The following is a 21,984-nucleotide window of genomic DNA, read 5'->3' as shown; positions in this document are numbered from 1 at the left end:
TTAAAGGGTTAGTTCAGCCAAAAATGACAATTCTGTCATTAATTACTATCTATTATTATTACTATTACCCTCATGTCGTTCCAAACCCCCAAGACCTCCGATCATCTTTGGAACACAAATTAAGATATTTTTATGAAATCTGAGAGCCTTCTGCCCCCTGCATAGATAGCAACACAAAAGGTAGTAAGGACATTGTTAAAATGGTTCAACAGTAATTTTATGAAGCTACTAGATTACTTTTTGTGTGCAAAGAAAACAAAAATAACGACTTCATGCATCGTGGTACTGTCGTAAACGCCCATAGAAAACTGACACAGAAGAGAAGAAATTGTTGAATAAATGCTTCATTTTTGTTAGTTTTTTTTTGCATGCAAAAAGTAATCTAGTAGCTTCATAAAATTACGGTTGAACCACTGATGTCACATGGACTATTTTAACAATGTCCTACTACCTTTCTTAATTTGTTGTTCCGAAGATGAACAAAGGTCTTATGGGTTTGGAACAACATGTCATGTGGGTGAATAATTAATGCATTAATTACAGCAGGTGCTCTTCAAAGACCTGAAGACTACAGACGACATGAGATTTAAATTCAGTTTCAGTTCATGTGTATTAGCTTTGAGGTCAACTGCTGTCATATGTCATATGCTGGTGTACTTCTAAACATTGACACATTAGTTTTTAGTAGATTTAAAATGCATTTTCCAGTTATTTACAATACAGTTAAAAATTTTGGGGTCCAAAGTTCTCACCAAAGCTGCATTTATTTGATCAAAATACAGTAAAATGGTAACGTTTGAAATGTTAGTACAAGTAAAAAATGTGTTCTATTTTAATATGTTTTAAATATGATTTATTCCTGGGATGGCAAAGCTGAATTTTTAGCATCATTGTTGAATGATTTCCAGTGTTCAGTGTCACATGATCCTTCAGAAATGATTTTAATATGCTGATTTGGTGCTCAAGAAAAATGTCTTATTAATGGCAATTCTGAAAATGGTTGCACGGCTTTTTGTGGAAACCGTGATTTTTAAAAAATGTATTTTATAAATAAAATTAAATTATTTGAAATAGAAATGTTTTGTAACATATTAGAAATGCCTTTACTGTCACTTTTGATCAATTTAATGCTGCTTTGATGAATAAAGCAATGAATTTGTATAAAAATCTTAATGACCCCCAAACTTTTGGATGGAAATATATATTGACGGCTGTATAGACAGATATTTGTCCCAAACATTTTTTTAGTATTAGAATAATCAATATAAAAATACCAATAGCATGTATCATATCGTGGTTCAGTAGTATTATTTTAGATGGGCTAAAATAAAAACTATTGAAATAGACCTTCCATTTCCGCCATGTGACTGGAGTAATGATGCTAAAGCTCTGCTTTGAAATCACAGGAATAAATTATTTGTTATTTTAAATAGTAAAAATATTTCAAAATGTTACCGTTTTTGCTGTATTTAGGATCAAATAAATGCAGGCTTTGGTGAGCAGAAGATAATTCTTTAAAAGACATTAAAAATCTTACTGTTCAAAAACTTTTGACTGGTATGTTAGCCTATAGTTTGAAGTAAAAAATATTAATATTAATAAGGAGAGTCTGATATTTATTTGACAGTGATTTCACATTTCTTGTTTGTATGAAGGCTAAATACCAATAAAAGGTGAACATTTATTTATTTGCGCCATTTTTTCCTAAAATATTATATAGTTTTATAGGAGTAGGTTTCATAGAATTGGCAAATTAATTTTTCATAAGTTTGTAGGTACAGACATCTGTTGTGGCCGTTTTTATGAGGCTTTTTTAATAGTGTTCATATCGATATCGGAATTATATCGTATCGACTGAAATTAAGAAATATATTGTGATATAAATTTTGGCCATATCGTCCAGCCCTACTCTGAATTATGGGTATGGAATCATGTGGCAGACGCGAATGTCTTGCATTTTGGTCAATTATTTTACAGAGGAAGGACAAAAATTTAACTACCTCTATAGTTTCCTTATAGTTAAAATTTCATAATTTCATCCATATTGTTTCATTTTAATATTGTACTGTGGTAAAATATTGCAGCAAAAATGTGAATAGGCTTTGGTTTTAATCTTAGTTTAGCTTTGTCCACTGCTACTGAAATTCACCAGGTTTCTGTATGTCTCTTTCCACTTTTTCCTCACTTCTCTCCTCAGGAGCCGGTGTTATGTGCAGAGAGTGGAGCAAAGGAGGGAGTGTGTGGCGGAATGGAAGATGACAGTGAGGAATACTCCTCTGAACAACGGGCTCGCCGGCCCATGAACGCCTTTCTGCTGTTCTGCAAACGACACCGTTCACTGGTCCGGCAGGAGCATCCGCGACTAGACAACCGGGGAGCCACTAAGATCCTGGCGGACTGGTGGGCCGTACTAGACCCCAAAGAAAAACAGAAATACACAGACATGGCAAAGGAGGTAAAAATCAGTCTAAGGGAGGCAGACTATACACAGTAACCATTTTTTTTTGTGGTCATAGTGATTAAATGTGATAGCAAACATAAAATTAACTTGGCATAGTTTTAAACCCATGAAAAACAGCAGGAAAAAACTTTTAAAAATTGAAAATCAGTAGTTACAAAGGTGAAGGAAAATGTCAACAGCTGACTTGAATCTATTAGGCAAGGAAACCTGGGTATCATCTGTATAGCTGTGATAGGCAATTTGGTTCTTTCTCATTCTTTGACTTAGTGGGAGCATATACAGGCTAAACAAGAGCGGTGCAAGAATTGAGCCTTGTGGGATTCCCATGTCATGGACATCCACTTAGACTTATGCTCTCTTATACTCACATAATTTTATTTGATTATGTTCTGTTTTATACAGTATAAGGATGCGTTCATGAAGGCTAATCCTGGTTACAAATGGTGTCCTGCCACCAACAAGCCAGTAAAGAGTCCTTCTCACTCTGTGAGTAACTCCCGCAAGAAAGTCTGGTCTCTTCCAACCAACCCTAGCAAGGAATCTTCAGTTGCCAAAAAACAGCCCAAAACTGACAGCACACCCCAGCTCAACTTCGCCATGGCTGGTAGGAACAAAACAAACACTTAAATGTGTCCACACATACACTACTGTTCTAAAGTTTGGGTTTGGTAAGATTGCGTTTATGAAAGAAGTCTCTTATGCTCACCAAGTTTGTATTTATTTGATCAAAAATAGAGTAAAACTATTGGGAAATATTATTACAATTTAAAATAACTGTTTCTATTTTTATATATTTTAAAATGTAATTTATTCCTGTAATGGCAAAGCTGAATTTTCAGCAGCCATTAGTCCAGTCTTCACAGTCATATGATCCTTCAGAATACATTCTGATTTGGTTTGGTTTGTGGATTTTTTTTATTTTATAGAATTCCTTGATAAATAGAAAATCTAAAAGAACACAATTTTTCAAAAATAGATCAGTTTTAACATTATAAATGCATTTACTCTCACTTTTAATCAATTTTATGCATCTATGCTAAATAAAAATATAAATTTCTTACAAAATAATTAAAAACTATTGAACGGTAGTGTTCATATTCCTTCACCACACTATGTCTTTAAGTCAGTGGTTGTTTAACTGTATAGTTCAGCATTTATTTACATCTATTTCCTCTGCTGTGTTTATAGATCCCAATAAGATGGGTGGCTTAAGCATGCTGCTTTTAGCAGGGGAGCACGCACTGACCACCAGAGAGGTACAGTAACATCATTTTAATACTTATGAAAAAACCTTATTAGGCTAAGTGCAACCTTTGATCAAATCAAGACAGCCAAGACCCCTTTTTGAATAGCAAACTTAAGGACTGTGTGATGTATTGCCATATTTTTATTAATGTTAGGAATGCGCTGTATCATACTGATTATTGGACAGTAGTAGAGATTGTGTTAAATCATTTGTATTGATTGATTTTGGATGTATATTTAATGATTTTGGATAGTTAAAGGGTTAGTTCGGCCAAAAATGAAAATTCTGTCATCAATTACTAGGGCGGTGCGATTAATCGAAATCGTCATAAAATTGCAATTTGAGTGTGCACGATTTCTAAATCGCTTTATAGCACGATTTTCTGCGCCCCCGCTATCCGAAACAATCAGAATGCAGCGCGCCTAAATGGAGCACAAGAACAGAACAGACCGGGCAGCCATACAAACGTAACGCCAGGTTCACACACTCCGTCTGTGGTGCGTATTTTTTCCGCGCCCATGTTAACGGATCAGAGCGTTCACACTGCACGCGATTGCATTTCGGCAGTGCGCTCCAGGAGCGGTGCGTCTGCAGCAGTCATGCTGCGATCGTTTCCGCACGGAGTCTATTTCTGCTGTGCTGCATGCGTTGAAAGTGACAGCGCATTATTCACGGTAAAAAATAACATGGATTGGCACGGAAATTTAGTAATTACACCATAAATGCATATAATTAAAGTCTATGTTGTGTTTGTGGTAAACAGCCGCGGATCAGGAGCGGACTGCAAACGTGTCCTGTGTGAAAGTAAAATGAGTCCGTGCTGCTTCTGCACCGCATACACATAGGCTGTATACGCACTGCAGACGGAGTACGTGTGAACTTGGCGCAACAAATCTAGTTCAACACCTGAGGCAACGCCACAAAGAGCTCTATGACCAATGCATGGCAAAAAAAATCTCTGGACACAGGATTTTTTTTTTCTGCCATATGTCTATTCTAGAGACATTTTGTTACACCTTTACTTAGTGATTATTTTGCCTTATGTCTGTTCTAGAGACATGTTACAGCTTTTTGATAAAGCTCTAATTGGTTTTCTTTTGGAAATATGTTTCAAATTCACACTGAATGCATTTATGACTGTAAAGCATGTCTGTGTGCGTCAAAATCGTGATTAAAATTGAAATTGCAAAATTTATCAAAGAAATTGCGAGAGGTTTTTTTTGTCCATATCGCACAGCCCTATTAATTACTCACCCTCATGTCGTTCCAAACCTGTAAGACCTTCGTTCATCTTCAGAACACAAATTAAGATATTTTTGTTTAAATCTGAGAGTTTTCTGACCCTGCATAGACAGCAACGCATCTGACACAGTCAAGGCCCAGAAAGGTAGTAAGGACATTGTTAAAATAGTCCATGTGACATCAGTGGTTCAACCATAATGTTATGAAGCTACGAGAATACTTTCTGTGCGCAAAGAAAACAGAAAAATGACTTTATCTTTTCTTCTCTTTTCATTTTTGGGTGAACTAACCCTTTAATTTGGAATGCTTATTTCTCTTATTTTTCCATTTAGATTACCTGTGTTGTAATCTAATACTTACTAAAAGTTAATCTTTAAAAACTGATATAAAAACATGATATAATGATATAAAAACACCTAAATGTGATCTTTAGCAATTCTCAAAAGGAATATTCATTTTAAAATTATTTATTTGTATTTTTTAATATTTTATTTTTTATTTGATTAGACAAAACTGTATAGAATTTTACTATAAGCCACAGTATGAAAATAATTATTGTCTTGGTAAAATATTGGCTAGTTAAAGGGGTCATCAGATGTGACATGCTTTTTTACAAGTTGTTTGAACTGAAATGTCTGTTGGCAGTGTGTGTACACAACGACCCACCCAGTGTTTTTTTTTAATCTCGTTAAATCATTTCCCCTTTCTCATATCAAGCCATTCTCAGATGCCTGTCTGTGTGACGTCACACAGACCCAGGCCCTCCCACGATTGTTGATTGACATTTTACCTTAGACCCACCCTGAGTGAGCTGTCATCAGTCCGCCATTGTTTTACCGCCGGAGCAAATGTAGACAAGAATGTCTCCTAAGCTATTGAGGTGTTTTGTTGTTGGATGTAATAGTGAACATAGCAGTCGTATCTTCAGAACACAAATTAAGATATTTTTGTTTAAATCTGAGAGTTTTCTGACCCTGCATAGACAGCAACGCATCTGACACAGTCAAGGCCCAGAAAGGTAGTAAGGACATTGTTAAAATAGTCCATGTGACATCAGTGGTTCAACCATAATGTTATGAAGCTACGAGAATACTTTCTGTGCGCAAAGAAAACAGAAAAATGACTTTATCTTTTCTTCTCTTTTCATTTTTGGGTGAACTAACCCTTTAATTTGGAATGCTTATTTCTCTTATTTTTCCATTTAGATTACCTGTGTTGTAATCTAATACTTACTAAAAGTTAATCTTTAAAAACTGATATAAAAACATGATATAATGATATAAAAACACCTAAATGTGATCTTTAGGAATTCTCAAAAGGAATATTCATTTTAAAATTATTTATTTGTATTTTTTAATATTTTATTTTTTATTTGATTAGACAAAACTGTATAGAATTTTACTATAAGCCACAGTATGAAAATAATTATTGTCTTGGTAAAATATTGGCTAGTTAAAGGGGTCATCAGATGTGACATGCTTTTTTACAAGTTGTTTGAACTGAAATGTCTGTTGGCAGTGTGTGTACACAACGACCCACCCAGTGTTTTTTTTTAATCTCGTTAAATCATTTCCCCTTTCTCATATCAAGCCATTCTCAGATGCCTGTCTGTGTGACGTCACACAGACCCAGGCCCTCCCACGATTGTTGATTGACATTTTACCTTAGACCCACCCTGAGTGAGCTGTCATCAGTCCGCCATTGTTTTACCGCCGGAGCAAATGTAGACAAGAATGTCTCCTAAGCTATTGAGGTGTTTTGTTGTTGGATGTAATAGTGAACATAGCAGTCGTAATTTACTCCTGACATCTGAGCCGCTGAAGACGCAGTGGATTACCTTTGTTTTTGAAGGGAATGTGCCCCCGATCTACCTAAATGGGTCTTATGTTTGTGCGAATCGTTCGTGATCCAGCCTCACCTACAGAAGTGAGTATAAGGTTCTTTTATGAATCTTTGCAAATCGCCTTTCCTAATAACATGCTAGTTAGCAAGTTCCGCGGCTAAAGTAAACAGTATCATGAGAACGGCTCGTCACCCCACGTAAGAGAGGGGCGGTGTCAGCAGCGCTCATTAGCATTTAAAGGAACATGGACTAAAACGGCTTGCTGAAAACAGCTGATTTTGACTAGATAAAAAGGGTGTTGTTAAAACAACAACAACAGTTGTGTAAACACTTCCATTGAGAAATTTTAACCAAAGTATGTTATAGACTTTTCATTAAGACCCTAAAGTATCATATCAACTTGTGGAAAATGGGCATCCGATGACCCCTTTAAAATAATTTAAAATAAATTTAATAGCAGTGCAGCCACAATTAATTTCTGGAAAAAAATTATTGTAGTTCATATGCTAGAAGCTCGTATGCAGATCAAAACAGCCTTGGAAAACACAAATAAATCAAAATAATAACATTTAGAATGGGTTAAAGTGTAATTGCATATATTCATATGCAGATTTTGCTGTAGAAACACATACGTCAATATAACCACAGTCAAGTTAAATGAGTTTTTAAACCAAGAACACAAAGAAGGCTCTAGATGGGAATAACAGCTATTAGTCTAGATTCATGTCCTCGTATCTTGATGTGATTGAGACAAATCTGCATCATTCTTTACTCACGGCAGACCTCTGATATAATGAGCACATGATCAGTGCTCACGTAAATAAACTGTGACAGGCCCATCTCCACGGATACGGCAGCCGCAGCGGGCTGTGACTAAACAGACTGGGATGACTGTTTTGGGCCCCAAACTGGGTTTGTGTGCCATTAGGAGGTGCATAGACTTCATAAATTGTAGAGCTTTATGAGACGTTGAAGACGCTAGGCCAAAGTGTGTGTGTGTGAATCAGGGATCTGAGCTGTTTGTGTGTGTGAATCAGACTCTCACTCCTGTTAATCCTCTGTAAATTCCATTTTCCTGCCACTAAGTGATCCTAATTGCCTTCGGCGCAGTGCATTTGTCACTGAAGAGGGCCACGGGAGGTTTATACAAAACAAAAGGCAGCGCCTCGTTGTTTTGCGGACAAATCACATTACATCATCTGTTTGGTCTTGTTTGAGGGGACAGGGCTGAATTCTTTACCTGTTGACTGTCTGTAATGTTTAACCAGGAATAGTCTTCTGACTCTCTGTGATGTCAAACTAAATTTCACACACAGGTTGATCCAAAGCAACTGTGCATGGCATTAGTGCACTACAAGTCAATGATAAATTAAAAGTAACACCATGTTGAAGTTGCTTCATGTCAATAGTCTTCTTGTTTCTAGTTTTTTGTGCTATTTAGCTAAACCAGTTAATTCATTTTTCCAGTTTGCTTAAAATAATGCAGTAATATTGTGTGTGAATGTATGTGATATTTCTTGTGCCCAATGCAAGGCAGTCCTATTTTTATGGATAACGTGTTTTTTGCAAGAAATTAATACTTTTTTCAGCAAAGACACATTAAATTGATCAAAAGTGACATTTAAACAAAATTGTTTAAAACAAATGTTCTTCTTTTTAACTATATATATATATATATGACGCCGGGACTGAGTGTGGAATCATGGAAGTTGTCATCTTCATCCCCACAGCCGATGCAATCCGACGGGACTCAGGCAGAAATCATGTTAATTGATGAGCTAATGTATTAAAGACTTGTCAAGGTCACTGTAGTAGGGTGGGGCTAAAAGTCGTGGAAGCGAAACGAGGCTGCTGGAGTGATTGCTAATGAAGGAGGAGCACGATACACGGCTCGATAGCAGCAGAGCTTTTATTATGCCACAGTCGAGCACTTCTTCTGGTTATGCGTATGTGGGGTAAAACAGCGCTGTTTTATACTAGATACATTTGAGTGTTTTGAAAGTTCAGTTATAATGCTGCTCTGTGCATTCGTCACCTGTCTAATAAAATGCATAACATATTAAAGTGTCTTTGGGGTTTCCATGTTTTCAACAAAATAAAACCGGAAAAATCGAGGGGTTATGACGTCATTGGCAGGCGACACAATAGCCGGGTTTCCATCCAAAGTTGCAAATTTAACTTGTGTGCAAAACTGGAATATCGCATAAAACATTTGCGAACAAGCATGGTTTCCATCCAACAAGTCAAAGAGAACAAAATCGTCACTCCCTGATAAACTGTCACTATAAATCACTAAGAAAAGTAGGAGAATATAATCATTTTCATATATAATAAATTACTTGCGCCTCAGAGCGAGCAGACGAAACACAATGAATAAACATGCATTGCTTTCGGAGGTGGATGCTGCTGTTTGGGAACGCAGTCGTGTAAGACATTTCTGGGAGGCAATTATACAGAAATACTTTGATGACAGACTTTGCTCGTGATGCTGTGGATTGTGTGGAATGAGATCGGTCCGCTAGTCAGGTTTTGCCGTCCCATAGCGCAAAGTCACATGACTTTTTTGATGCCCTTGGAGGAATTTATTTGCAAAATGCATTTCCATCTCCCATTATACGCATCAACCCTTTTTCGCACAAGTCAAAAACCACCTCAAGCGAGCGTAAAAACGTTTTTGCAAATTAAGGGATTTTTATTTGAAATTGGGCGTTTCCATCACTCGTTTCTCATGCGATACTTCACAATGTGCATTAAAATAGGGTGATGGAAACATAGCCAATGACACTATGTTACACTAGTTAAAATTGCTTATTTCTCTGGATTTAAACATTCTTCAAAACATTTGGGATAATGTAAGTACACAAGTCAGCAAAATATATAACACTTTTCTAGTGGTTTTGGGATATTTTAATCAAAAAAAGTACATATTCTGCCTTTAAATAACCTTTAACCATTATATCAAAGCCAGTTCATAATGTTTCTGGTTTTGGGCCTAAAATATATATATTGTACATTATGTAACCATATGTAGCATTGTAAAAAATTATAATTGTCTGCAACTCAGAATAATTTATTTAAATTACTTATTTCTAAAATAACCTGTATCAATTGACTTCAGTGAATACAAAGTAGACTATAATTATTCAGCTTTTTTACTAATGCCGATGTCTAGTTTCTGAGGTAATGTGCAGTGGTTTCCAGCGTAGACACCTCAAACTGTCTCGTTGTCTGTCACTTCCTGGTTAGACAGCATAATTGATGGGTATTTTTTTTATTTTATTGACTCTACCGGTGACTTTTCCATCAAACTGTCAACAGAGGGAGGTGTTGAGTTGTAAATGTTGATTCGAGGTAGTTTTCTTTTATGGCTTTTTTCTGCTTTACTGATTTCATTTTTTTTTTTATCCTTTCGTTTTAGATTTCCTCCAGCTCTTCCCAGACAGGATGCACAGATGTTGCTAAGCACACTGGGAAATCAGCCCTTTTCCAGCTGGCTGAGGTGAGACCACCTGAAGACTTGTCAGTCCTTAATAAAAGACCCTTAAAACCTTCCTTAGCAGTGAGACGTCTCGGATATGGGTGGTTGGCTGTGTGCGTCCAAATGACTTGCTTAATGATCTAAATGCATTTTGTTGTAACTCGTGTTTTTATTCTTTCCCCTCAGATTTCTTCCAGTCCGGTGCAGCCAGCTGGGGGAAGTAAGAACGCTGAGGACACAAGCTCTCTCACACATGTAGAGGTGAGGGTTTTGGACACTCAAGTGAAAGAAGTGCTACATTAATGTGGAAGATTTCCAGTATCTTTCGAATTTAAAACTGAGCACTCATTCGGTTCATTTTAATGTCCTTTTTAGGCCTCTGGACCATCTCAGCCAAGTTCACCAGACCTGCCCAAGAGTTGTGTGAAATCACCCTTGTTTCAGCTGGCTGAGGTACAGATAAACTCTCCTAGAGACTCCATTGCCCCCCTGTCCATCCCACTCCGAATGTTTTTCGTCCCACCTTACCTCGCTCATATAGTGCAGATACAGTCATGCTATGCTAGGAAGGAATTATTCTTAAATGCATTATGCAGTGTTCACATTGATTGTATATATATTTTGCAGTCAGTGACCACAGCAGAAACCTTCAGTAACTCAAAAAGTGTCAATAAAATGTCCCACTTCTTCTTTTGCTGGTGTGTTACCTGCTAGAACAGCAACTTCCTCCATCCAGGCAGCCATTTTGATACTCCTGAACTTCCAGTCATTGCTTTTGTTTTTGTCATTTTTCTTCAGTGTCATTAGCTCTAAAGGCCATCTGCTAACTATTAACTTTTCATTTGAGCAGTTTGCACTTTCTGTTCTTAAATTGTGGCACAAAACGGGACAGCATGTGACGCTAGACTGATTGTATTAGGCAGTTTTTTACTGTTAACCTAAACTAAAACTATTAAAAATTGTTTTCCGTAATTAAAAGAAAGCTAAAAAAAAACTTTAACTTAAAATACTAGAGAAATGTTGCTTTGGCAACTAACTGAAACAAGTTTAAGGTGAGGTACTAACATTACTAAAACTTTAATAAATGAAATATAGAAATATTCAAATAAATGTAGAATAAAAAATAAATATAGAAATATTTAAAAAAAAATATTCAAATATTACAAATAAAATAAAAAACTACATTTATAATTAAAACAGAAAATAAAAATCAAAAGCTAATTCACTGTCTAATTAGACAGTGACCTGCAGCCATGTAATATTATAAAAACATTAGACTTATTAGTTCTTATTAGTCGTGTTTACTAAGGCAAGCATCACTATTACTATTGCTTGTAAGTAGGGTTTGAACAAATCATTAATTCTCAGTTTTATATATTTTTTAATCCCGCAGATTAAAAAAAAAAATCCCATAGACTTTAAAATCCTAGCAACTAAATGGTATGTGAGTTTTGGCAGTGAGTTTTGCATGTGCGAGCACCACTCACCATCACAACATTGTGATTTAAATCAGAAATGTATTCCTCTCTGTGGGTGAATTTCCTAACGAATAATTTCCTATTCCTCTGTTTATTGCTCTTGATATGTGTGTTTTGTGTGTCTCTGTAGCAGATCTCCTCCAGTAGGTCTCAGTCAGCGTCTGAGGGGAGGCAGTGCGGCCAGTCGGCTCTTTTCCAGCTCGCTGAGGTACATCACCAACCCACATATACAGCACAATCACTGCCCCGGGTTACACAAAGATGCAAGACAGGAGGATGAATTTTATGCTTACAGTATTTGATGTTATAATGCAGAATTAAAGCTCAGTGAGGCAGTGGCTGGTGTTGACCGGTTGGCATGAACAATGGCAAGCAATGTTATGTAATAAATCCTAGGAGAGTTCTGAAGCGTTGGCTGCCACCTGGTGGGTATTTATATATCTTAAAATCAACATGAAATTAAAACGGACCCTTTTACTTTCTTATTACATGTTCCTGGTCTAATTGTGAGCAATTCATCAGTACATGAAAAGTGTAAAAATCTAAATGTAACCTAAACTCTTTAAACAACTTTGCTTTAGAAAATAAGATAACATGTATTTAACATTTATGCTTATATATAAAATAATATTATGAATAATATTTTTTTTTATTTAATTTTACTTTTTATGTTAAATCAAGTGAACAATTTACCAAATGAGCATTTGTATTCAAGAAGTATTTGCTGAACATTTTTTTAATATCTTATGCAATACATTTTAAATAAGATATTAGAATTTTTGATTTAGACCTGAAGGCACACTAGCAACTACTATTTTTATCAAAATGTTCTAAGATAACTCAAAACAACTTGTATATAAAACATAAAATAACAGATTTATCAATATGTATATTTCTACCTTATATATATATATATATATATATATAATCATTAAAGTTTAATAAATACAATTAATTAATTAATTAAATTAAAATTATTTAGAATTTATTAAAATTATTATTTTTTTCTGTTTCAAAACAATCCACTAACAATTATTTGCTGAAAAATCCTAATGCAATTATTTTATCTGTATTTTATCTTTACCAAATGAACAAAACACATTTTTATTTTTTATTTTTTAATTTTGCTTTTAAGCACAATAAATCCAAACTTGATTTAAACAATTGACAGGAACAAAACTGACTTAATATAACACTTAAGAATGACAGTAACAAATAAATAGAATATATACATATTTAGGGTTTAGACACACCGAGACATCTTAGACTTTACATACACTCTTAAGGAGACAGAGCATATTTGACATTATGCTTATCTCTTTATACCATTTTCTCAAGCAATGCAAGAAAAGAACCCCATATTTTGATATTTTCAGATCAAGGCGTCCTAAGACTCTAAATATCACACGTTCATAGCTAGCAATATTGGACATGAGTTCTAGCCATTCATCAAATGAAGAGGGCGTAAAAGATTTCCAATGTCTCTGAATGACTCTACATCCAGACACCATAGCTAGACGGCACCATTGCCTTTGTTGCCGGGAGAGGCATGCGTCTTCTGGTAAATACCCAACATACAGAGAGCAGGGTTCTTGTGTAGTGTTAGGCTGAAAATGTTAACAAAATGTAAAAAAAAATTCCCACAGTTCTTTAACCTTATCACATTCATACAACATATGAACCATAGTACCAATATCAAGTAAACAAGTTTTGGTGATTCAATTTCCAACTTTCTTTAACAAATCTAAAAACAGGATTCTGGTCAGGTACTGGTCAGGTGAGCTGTGTCAAGAAAGCCTCTGTTGGAAAAAGGGGCCAACAGTTCCTTTTCAATATGCACCCACGTAGGGGCTACATTAGGAGCCATACTGATTTTAGTCCACTGAGAGAGCCCACCCGAAATTTTAGCAGAATACAATTTGGTATGATTAAAAGGGGGTATCTTCCCTTGCCAAATAAAGTATTCTGCATTCTTATTGTACTTCTTCAGAAGTGATAGTGGTAATGCAAGGGGGAGCATATATGACAAATAATTAATTTTGGGAGCAATTATCATTTTAACAAGATTAATTCGACCCAAAATAGACATTGTAAGTTTTCTCCAATTCTGTAGCAAATTTTGGATCTCTTGAATAACTGGTTGAAAGTTAACCTGCATAATTTTTTCTAATCCAGGTACAAGTTTGATTCCCAGATAAACTAACCCAGATGAGACCCATTTAAATGGCCATTGCACTTCTAACATATTATGGTTTTTAAACAGAGGCATTACTTCTGATTTACTCCAATTCATTTTATATCCTGGGATTTGAGAAAAGTCATCAATTAAAGAGCACATTGTGGGTACTGTTATTTGTGGATTACTAGAGATAAGTAAAATATCGTCAGCATAGTACAAAAGTATTTTATGCTCCTGCTGACCGGCCATAACACCTTTAATATTTGGGTTGCTGCATATATCTATAGCCAATGGCTCTAAGACCAACGCACAAAACACATTTTTAAATATATGTGCTGAAAATTAGTTTAAAAATCATATGCAACAGATTCACATTTTTAAGGATGTATAGATGTTTTAAATTGAAACAAGATAAAGATGCTAATTAAGAATTGCATTTGTGAAAGTATAGAAACTTCAAAAATTTCATCGTTCAAACATTTACTAATGGATAAAATCCAAGGGCCTACTTTTTTTATCCGGTTTCACTTAGCAATATGTCACAGTATTGAATTAAAATGGGTTGCGAACATAGTCTCGTGTTGACTTATATATTCAACCAGGCAGCTTATATATAATTTTTCCCATAACCTGATGTGCTTGTGTGTGTGTACATAGATGTGTTTGGCCTCTGAGGCTGAAAAGATGGAAGCTCGATCCTCCCAGCCCTCTGGTGGTTCCTCCTCACTCTGTGCTCAGCACAGCTCAAGTAGCAGAGTCACCACAGAACACGAAGACACTCCTGAACTTCCTGTCACCACATCATCATCATCATCATCCTCTACCTCCGGATCCACCTCGTCCTCCCCTACTGACACCACCCCATCTGATCTCAGCCCGTGTAAGACGCTGAAGAAGAAGAAAAAGAAGAAAGAAAATAAAGACTCGGATGAAAATCCTGCATTGCCCAAAAAGGCAAAGAAGCGCCATTCGCCCGAGTCGGACCTGGACAGCGTGATGTTCACCATCGAAGCAGTAGCAAAAGGTGCTTGGGGCTCGGAAGAAACACCCAGGAAGAAAGCTCGTCCCTCAGGGAGTGAGAGCAGCCCCACAACGGACCAATCTCCAGCGGTGAAGAAGAAAACAAAACCTAAATCGAAAAAACAGTTGAAGTTAAAAGACGATGACGCGGAGGAAGAGGAAGAAGGGGAGGAAGAGACCAATAAACCGCAGGACGTAGAGATGAAAACTGAGGAAGCTCCTCTGACCCCTAAAGATGAATGTGAGAATGAGCCAGACATGAAGGTGGAGCCCCCTTTTGGCGTGGAGGACACGTCACCACACTGCTCTCCTCCTCATTCTACAGAACTGGAGGAGAAAGACACAGACACCAAACCACCTCAAACCAGACAGGAAGATAGAGAGCAAGATGTTAAGCCAGAGGCCTGTGGGTCCAGGAAGTCAGAACGAAGCTGTAAAGGAGCGCTTTATAAGACTCTGGTGTCCGAAGGGATGCTTACATCACTGAGAGCAAATGTAGACAGAGGTAACGCACATCCCACAGGTTCCTTTCCTGTTTGTTTATCTTGTCATAGGTGCTGTGTGACTGGATTTGAAACTCATTACACATTAGTTCAAACTGATCATGTGGAGCAAATAGTATCATAGAAAAACATACTTTCCCATTTATGTAGGCCGAAGTACAATTTCAACATCATGATGTTTATTTTTATATCATATTATACTGAATATCATTAACATTTTATCTTAATATGACCAAATTGGCCTTTATCTCAAGTAATTCACATATACACTAAAATCAGGTGATACAGTAAATGAAAAAGTGCTGTTTGGTTTTCTGGTCTGTGTTGTAGGGAAAAGAGGGTCCATGCGAGGAAGTGTGTCCGATCATGAGGGCAGCTGGAATGATGAGAGCTGGGGATTTTCTCAAGCTGCTACCAGCAACCCAAAAAAGCTCAAGAAGTCCAAGTCTAAAGAGGAAACCACCCCAGGGTGAGCTGTAATTCCTCCTTTCACATCACTGAATCTGCAGGGAAACAGTGATCGAGTTTATTTTATTTGGGCTGCAACTAACAACTTTTTTTATAATGGAATATTTTTTCCTCTCGATCAATCAGGTCTATAAAAAAACGGCACATTTTATTTTCTGCATTTTTGGGGGGGGGGGAAACAACAAACAAAATCACATCTTGCTCAGTGCTCCTTCAAACAGCAAGCAAATTTAAGGCTATAAAAACACCTAAATATAATAATGAATGTATGTTATACATGGGGTTTTAAATGTAAATTACATATGTATTTGATATTTAATTAAAAGTGCAATTTAAATAGATTTTAAGATTATCAAAACAAACTAAAATGTTCTATTATTAAAAAGTAACAGAACAGCTTAAACACCCTAGTGAAAAATAAATATACTAAAATGTATTTGAAATACATTTATTTCATGCCAAGTATACTAGAAATACCTTTACATATTTATGTGTTTAATAAAAATACCCTGCAATTGGACTTTTGGTAAACTAAACTGGTATACTTAAATTCTGCTAAACTAATTGTGTACTTCACTTTAATTGGGAAAGTAGTGCTGAAGTCCACCTAAAGATATACTGAAGTATATTTGATTGTGCTAAAGTGGAACTATTGCAAGTATGCTTCAGGTACACTTTAAATATCTTGCATTTAAAAACTGATATTATTCAGAGATCATACAAACCCCATTAAAAAACATTTTAGGTTTAATATTAAGAAATATGCATTGTGCACTAGTACTCCAAATAAAGTTTAATTACAATTTTTATAGCAGTAAGTCTCGAGCGATATGTCAGTAAGTACATTTGAACTATGCTTAGTATGAAATAAATTACAAATTTGTTGTCGACTTTATAATTTTAGATTTTTAGTGATTTAAGTGATTAGTTGCAGTCTGATTCAACATTGATTATTATAGTGGCCGAGAAGTGCAAAACAAATCACAATTCTGAAAACAAAATAACAAATTACAAACGCAAATGCAAATGCAAATCTAAAAAAACAAAACAACAATTCCGAAAACATTATAACAAGTCAGAAAACACAACGACAAATCTGACAAACCAGAAGAGGTAGGTATAGTTTGAGACAGCGCCATTGGTGTGAGAATAGATTACTCACCGCTGACTGGACGAGACATCTGTCAATCAAGGTAGCCTATACAGGAAGAACAGCAGACTAGCGGTAGAAAGATCGGAGATGGTCTTAAAGTAACACAGTTTAAATGTATTGTATGAATTGCCCTTACTATGGAAAAAAATATGCATGTACATTTACAATACTTATATTATTGAATCAGATTACAAAAAACTAGTTAATGGTAATGGGTGGGTGTTTCTAAAACAGTGTCTATGGGAGTGATGGTAAATTTGACAGTTCTCTCTTCTGACTGCCATTCAGTCTCTCTCAATTTTTTTTTTTTCTTTTAAAGTCGTGAAAACACTAGATCGTGGCAATTTTCTTTTGCTATTTGACCAAATGAGAATGCAAAAAAAAAAACAGGCAGAGGTGTGTTAAATTGGGATTTTTGTGGGGCAGAGAGAATTTAAAGGGGAGAATATTAATACAAAATATTAAGAGTTGAACAGTCTTTTTATTAGGACAATTAAACTGGAATTGAGTTATATAAAACAGCGTTAAGGGTGCTTTCACACTAGCACTTTTGGTGCACACCCGGGTTCGATTGATGTCAGAGTTCGGTTCGTTTGGATGATGAATGCTGTCTTCTGAACTCGGAGGCTCACCCGCGAACCGTACCCGAGTCCGCTTAAAAAGGGTGGTCTGGGATACGGTTCGCTGCTGATATGAACGCAATCGTACCAAATCACAGAAGTGAACTGCTATTAATGACGTATTATTTGATAAAAAAATGTGTTTGTGTGTGTATTTCACTTACTTTCCTGACGAGCGTAACTGACGCGCTGCAAGCAGAGAGCTGTTTATCTCATTTCATTGTCATTGTGTTTTCTGACTTGTTATAATGTTTTCGAAATTGTTGTGTTTTCTGAATTATTTTGTTTTTTAGAATTGCATTTGCGTTTGTAATTTGCGATTAAAACAATTTTCAGAATTGTGATTTGTTTTGCAATTCTCGGCCACCTTAGATTATTGATTGATAATGTAATTAATATTAGCTGAATCAGTATATTTCACGTTGAGGCTAACTTTTGGGTTTGCCTTTTCTTATTAGGTTAATTGGAGAGTGTTAATGGTCTAAAAAGACAAAACATTTCTCAGTTTCTGTGCATTAGGTTAGCTTGATAATTAAGGAGTCCAAAGAGTTTTGTACATTTCAAGCATGTATCATACTCATTTTTGCCATCCCATGATCATAGTTTCAGACTAAAATTGCAGAGTAAAATTTTTGAAGAACATTCCATCGTGTTTCTTTGTGCAATATTAAAGTCAGTTTATCTAGCAGATGTTAAATCCAGATGAGCAGACTTTGCACAGATGGCTAATGTTTTACTGTGTATAAAACTCACAGGCTAGGAAAGCTTGAAGAGGAGTTCGAGAAAAAGTTCAACAGCTTACCGCAGTACAGCCCCCTGACTTTTGACAAAAAGAGCGTGGCGGTAACCAAGAAGAAAAAAAACAGTATGTCCAGCCCTCCTGAACCGACCAAACCCTGCAAGGGTGAGTTCACTACATGCATGGAAACTGACATCACATCCTCCTGGCCCCCACACTCATTTCCTCATTTGCTTACTTTTTTAGGAAGTAGTCATCTCATGTTCAGAATGACATAACTTCCACCTAACATAGCATGCTGTGTTGTATTTTTTTGTTCTTGTTTTATTGCTTTTGAAATTAGGTTCATCTTCATCTCAGAAAAAGACCTTATTCCACAAGATAGTGAACAAGTACAAACACAGGAAGGAGAAATCCAGTGCCGCAGACAAAGGTGACACCCCCACAGCCATTAGATATCAGCTTCATTCTGTGTTCAGATGGCAAGACTGTGTGAACGAGTGCTGGAAACTGTGCTTGCATGGTGTTGGTTGTTGTTTATCTGTGGTTTAGCCCAGTGCCTCAATGTTTCCTGCCGCATAGCAGGGAACGCTGTCATATCTAGGTCACTGTATAGTCTGGTTATCTTAAAGGGGCACACGTGTCACAGTTATGTAAATACTTTTGATGCAACCTGGTGTGGTGTAGTACAAGTGGCACAAGTTAAATGCAATATAACATCCTAAAGCATCATTCATTGTCAGTCATCTGCATTAGGACTTCCAGGTCTCATTTTTGACATATTTCACATGTCCCCACTCTGTTCCTTTAGACGTTGTCCCAACTGACCCAACTGTGGGTACAGAATCAAGTCCAGTGGTGAAGTCGGGCAGTCCGTGTGTGTCTCCCTCTCCTGAACCCCAGAAGGTTCTGGATACGCCTGTGGGCAGTCAGAAGAGGAAGGCCAGGAAGAGTAAAATCACACACTTGGTGCGCACGGCTGATGGCCGAGTGTCACCTGCAGTGGGTGAGCTGAACCCACATTGTCCTGTTACAACATCTTATTTATGATTTCTACACTTATAATTTCTTGCAGAAACGCTCTACACCCATGTTCTACTTTTGTTTTTCAATGTACATTGCTGTTCAAAAGTTAGGATGTTTTAACGCTTTTGTTTTTAAAGCGTCTTTTGCTCACTGAGGCTGCATTTATTTGATCAAAAATACAGTAATTTATTTTAAATGTTAAAAAAAGTTTAAATGTTTTTTTTATTACATTTTTTTGTTTGAAATCAGTTTTTTGTAGTTATGCATCCTTGCTGAATATACATTTCTATTAAATTTTATATATATATATATATATATATATATATATATATATATATATATATACAGTATATATATAATATTTTTAAAAAAAACAATATAATATGAAAAGAAAAAATATATATATATACATTTCTAATAAATTTATATATATATATATATATATAGATATATATATAGATATAGATATAGATATATATTGAATTCACAGATGCATCAGGTAAAAATAAAGTTAGCCACTGATGCCACTTGCTACTGTTGAAATGCGCTATTCACAGATATTTCTCACCTTTATACCGCAACCAAAAAGTGGCCAGTGGCCACCAACAAACAGGTACTAAGATAAAATAAACCACATTAAGCTGTCATCTCAACATGGTGGATCTTTCTCATGTAGAATAAAATGCATATTTTTTTAGCCAGTGATATGACTGGATTTTTTATATCATGTGAGTGTGCATCCTTTAGAAACATTAAGATTGTTCATCTCTGCTGTCCTGCCAATAAAAACATTGTTGAAAAGTCTAAAATTATTTTATTACTCTCTATTACAGCAGAAGACAAATCCAAGGATCAGACCAAGAATCAGGATGAAAAGCCATTCACTCAAGAGACATTATGCAATAGGGGGGTCTGCTACAATGACCCCAGATCAGCGGAAGCGGACTTGACGGATGTGCCCGGCAGCCTCCCGGCTTTCTTCAGCTTGGCTGCTCTGGCTGAGGTTGCAGCCATGGAGAATGTGCACAGGTAGAAGGGAAACCCTGCAGTCTCATGGCTGAGATGGTGTGTGTCTGTTGATAATAACCACCTGTGTGTTTGTTCCAGAGCCCAGCGTGCTGTGGGCATCCCCACTGAAGGTCAAGTGAAGGACATGGCTCCTGTGCTGATTTCCTGTGCGGACCAGTGAGGCCTCAGCCTGGCCCGGGACGGGTTTAGTCCGGACTGGGCTTATGTATGGACATGCTGGGGCCTTAATCTTGACCCTCGGCCTCAGATGCCGGGGGGAAAGAGCGAACGAGAGTGAGAGAGACTGGAAAGGGATGAGGGAAGCTCTGAGCCGGATGAAGATGTTTTATCCCAGAAGCTTTCACCTTACACCCAACCCCATCCTCCCTCCCTCTCACCCCCTCAGGGCCCTGGGGGAGCCAATTCTGGTCCCTACGCCTGTTTCCTCTGGTGACTCCGGACCAGTTGTCAGACTTTACAATCTGCAAGAAATGGCTACTATTTAAGGTCAAGTTTTGCCTACAAAAAGTGCATTTGAAGCAAGTGCTCCCTCTCGGTCTTTCTCTATCTTTACGTTTCTGTTCCTGGTCTGCTTCATTGCACAAACGTCTTTTTCACACAGCAGCATACACCTTCTCTCAGTCAGAGGAATGTTTTGTGGCTTCCTGCACCCCTTTCTTGCTCTGATTCTTATGAAGAGAGAGAGAATTAGTGTTTTCAGACTGCTTAACCTCATACCTCACAAACCTGTTCAGATTTGTTCTCTGCACAGAAGCACCACCTTCACCTTCATAATGCACAGTCGATACCTAGATGCCTCTTTCTTTCAAGCAATGACCCTCAATGTGTCTCGGTGCCTCTGTAGATGACAGTTGTTCAGAGATAAACCACTTGTTTTCCACTCACAGACAGCAGCGATGTGTCGGGGGCAAGCCGGATGTTTGCGCAAGCTGCGCTGCGGTCGTTGAGCAGGGTCCAAAATTAGCACTTGCAAAGCATTGAATATTTTATTATATTAATTTACATTACCGTTCAAAAGACTGGGATCTGTAATAATGTTTTTGAAAGAAGTCTCTTATGATCACCAGTGTTGTATTTATTTAATCAGAAATACAGTAAAAACAGTAATATTATGAAATATTATTACAATTTTAAATATTTATTTTCTATTTTAAAATGTAATTTATTCCTGTGATGGCAAAGCTGAATTTTCAGCATCATTACTCCAGTTTTCAGTATCAAGATCCTTCAGAAATCATTCTAATATGCTGATTTGGTGCTTAAGAAATATTTCTTATTATCAATGATGAGAACCGTTTTGCTGCTTAATAGTTTTGTGGAAATCTTGATAATTTTTCAGGTTTCTTTGAGTAGAAAGTTTAAAAGAAAAGCATTTATTTGGAATAGGAATGTTTTGTAACATCATAAATGTTACTGTCACTTTTGATCAGTTTAATGAATCTTTGCTGAATAAAAGTATTAATTTCTTTCAAAAAAGAATTACTGACCACTTTTGAACG

General features: G+C 36.4%; 1 protein-coding gene across 4 annotated transcripts; it reads left to right on the top strand.

Moving 5' to 3' along the window:
• The first annotated feature begins 2,201 nt into the window (after nt 1-2,201).
• Nucleotides 2,202-21,449, top strand: bbx (BBX high mobility group box domain containing). 4 transcript variants are annotated; one of them, XM_016229731.1, is made up of 14 exons: nt 2,202-2,455; nt 2,864-3,065; nt 3,650-3,717; nt 10,211-10,291; nt 10,457-10,531; nt 10,646-10,723; nt 11,882-11,956; nt 14,585-15,452; nt 15,781-15,919; nt 18,447-18,595; nt 18,774-18,863; nt 19,242-19,436; nt 20,290-20,485; nt 20,564-21,449. In XM_016229731.1, the coding sequence occupies exons 1-14, from the start codon at nt 2,249-2,251 to the stop codon at nt 20,643-20,645; spliced, it is 2,505 nt and encodes an 834-aa protein (XP_016085217.1). In that variant the 5' UTR covers nt 2,202-2,248; the 3' UTR covers nt 20,646-21,449. The 4 variants fall into 4 exon arrangements, with proteins under 4 accessions (XP_016085217.1, XP_016085218.1, XP_016085216.1 ...); XM_016229732.1 differs by having other exon boundaries at nt 11,879-11,956; nt 20,293-20,485; XM_016229730.1 differs by having other exon boundaries at nt 11,879-11,956.
• The last annotated feature ends 535 nt before the right edge of the window (nt 21,450-21,984 follow it).

The sequence above is a fragment of the Sinocyclocheilus grahami genome, unplaced genomic scaffold, assembly GCF_001515645.1.
Source record: "Sinocyclocheilus grahami isolate Dianchi unplaced genomic scaffold, SAMN03320097.WGS_v1.1 scaffold356.1, whole genome shotgun sequence".
Classification (NCBI taxonomy): domain Eukaryota; kingdom Metazoa; phylum Chordata; class Actinopteri; order Cypriniformes; family Cyprinidae; genus Sinocyclocheilus; species Sinocyclocheilus grahami.
The sequence above is the reverse complement of the archived record's forward strand: the minus strand, read 5'-3'. Positions and strand labels throughout refer to the sequence as shown.